The sequence below is a fragment of the Sinocyclocheilus grahami genome, unplaced genomic scaffold, assembly GCF_001515645.1.
Source record: "Sinocyclocheilus grahami isolate Dianchi unplaced genomic scaffold, SAMN03320097.WGS_v1.1 scaffold48627.1, whole genome shotgun sequence".
Taxonomy (NCBI): Eukaryota; Metazoa; Chordata; class Actinopteri; order Cypriniformes; family Cyprinidae; genus Sinocyclocheilus; species Sinocyclocheilus grahami.
In genome coordinates, this window is record NW_015525609.1 from 1 (window position 1) to 1001 (window position 1001).

At 38.6% G+C, this 1001-nt stretch overlaps 1 protein-coding gene across 1 annotated transcript; it reads left to right on the forward strand.

Annotated features, from left to right (window-relative positions):
* Positions 1-66: 66 nt before the first annotated feature.
* LOC107580870 (asporin-like) lies at positions 67-963 on the forward strand (the record flags this gene model as incomplete). Its single annotated transcript, XM_016266494.1, has 3 exons — positions 67-160; positions 229-367; positions 441-963. Coding segments are annotated over 3 exons (431 nt in total), but the record flags the coding sequence as incomplete, so codon positions are not given.
* Between the last annotated feature and the right edge of the window lie 38 nt (positions 964-1001).

Sequence of the window (1001 nt, forward strand, 5' to 3'; positions counted from 1 at the left end):
CACAAGTTTTTCAGTGTGAGCACACAAGTCTCATAACTGAGATGTTTATTAATCTAAATCCCACAGATCTGCCATCTTCCCTCACTGAACTTCACTTGGACTATAACAAGATTGCCAAAGTGGAGTCAGAGGATTTTTTAAGATTAAAAAGTCTACAAAGGTAAGGTAAACAAACTCCTCCTCGTGGATAAAAGCAGAACACAACTTAATGACCAGTGACTTTTACAGGCTGTGGCTTGACTTCAATCAAATCAAGTACGTGGAAAACGGAAGTTTCGCTGCTATTACCAAAGTCAGAGAAATTCATCTGGATAACAATAAACTGAAGAAAGTTCCTCCAGGCTTGAACAACCTGAAATATTTGCAGGTAAATCACAAATAAGCACGCTATTGAAACATAATGCGTACAGAGATTGAATCAACTTCACTTCCTCTTTTAGGTGGTGTACTTACATGCCAACAGCATCACTTATGTTGGAGTAAACGACTTTTGCCCTTCGAGAACCCGGGCTAAGAAAGCCCTTTACACTAGGATCAGTTTATATGCAAATCCAGTGAAATACTGGGAGATTCAGCCACCCACTTTTCGGTGCGCTTCCAGCCACAATTCGGTGCAACTGGGTAACCACAGAAAGTGAGCGAAACAGTACCGGCGTGCACCATCTTGCCACTGGAGGGCAGCATTATAACTAGTCATGAACTTCATCCTAATGTAATAAAATGATCATTTCATGTCCTCTTGGTGATGTACAGAACTTAATTTATCCAAAATCCACGAGTATCCACAGTGGCTACAGATTCGTTACTTGAATTTGGTGAGGATTTCGAAGACTTTGAATTCCAGTAAAGACAGAATCAACTACACTGTGTGTAATAGTTACATAGGTTTTCATTATTAATGTTTAGATTGAAATTTTTTTGACATTATAAAGACAGAAGAGGGGTTTTAATTGCATATTTTCAGATCAGGTGCTAAATAAATTTGTACCCATGTATTAAAG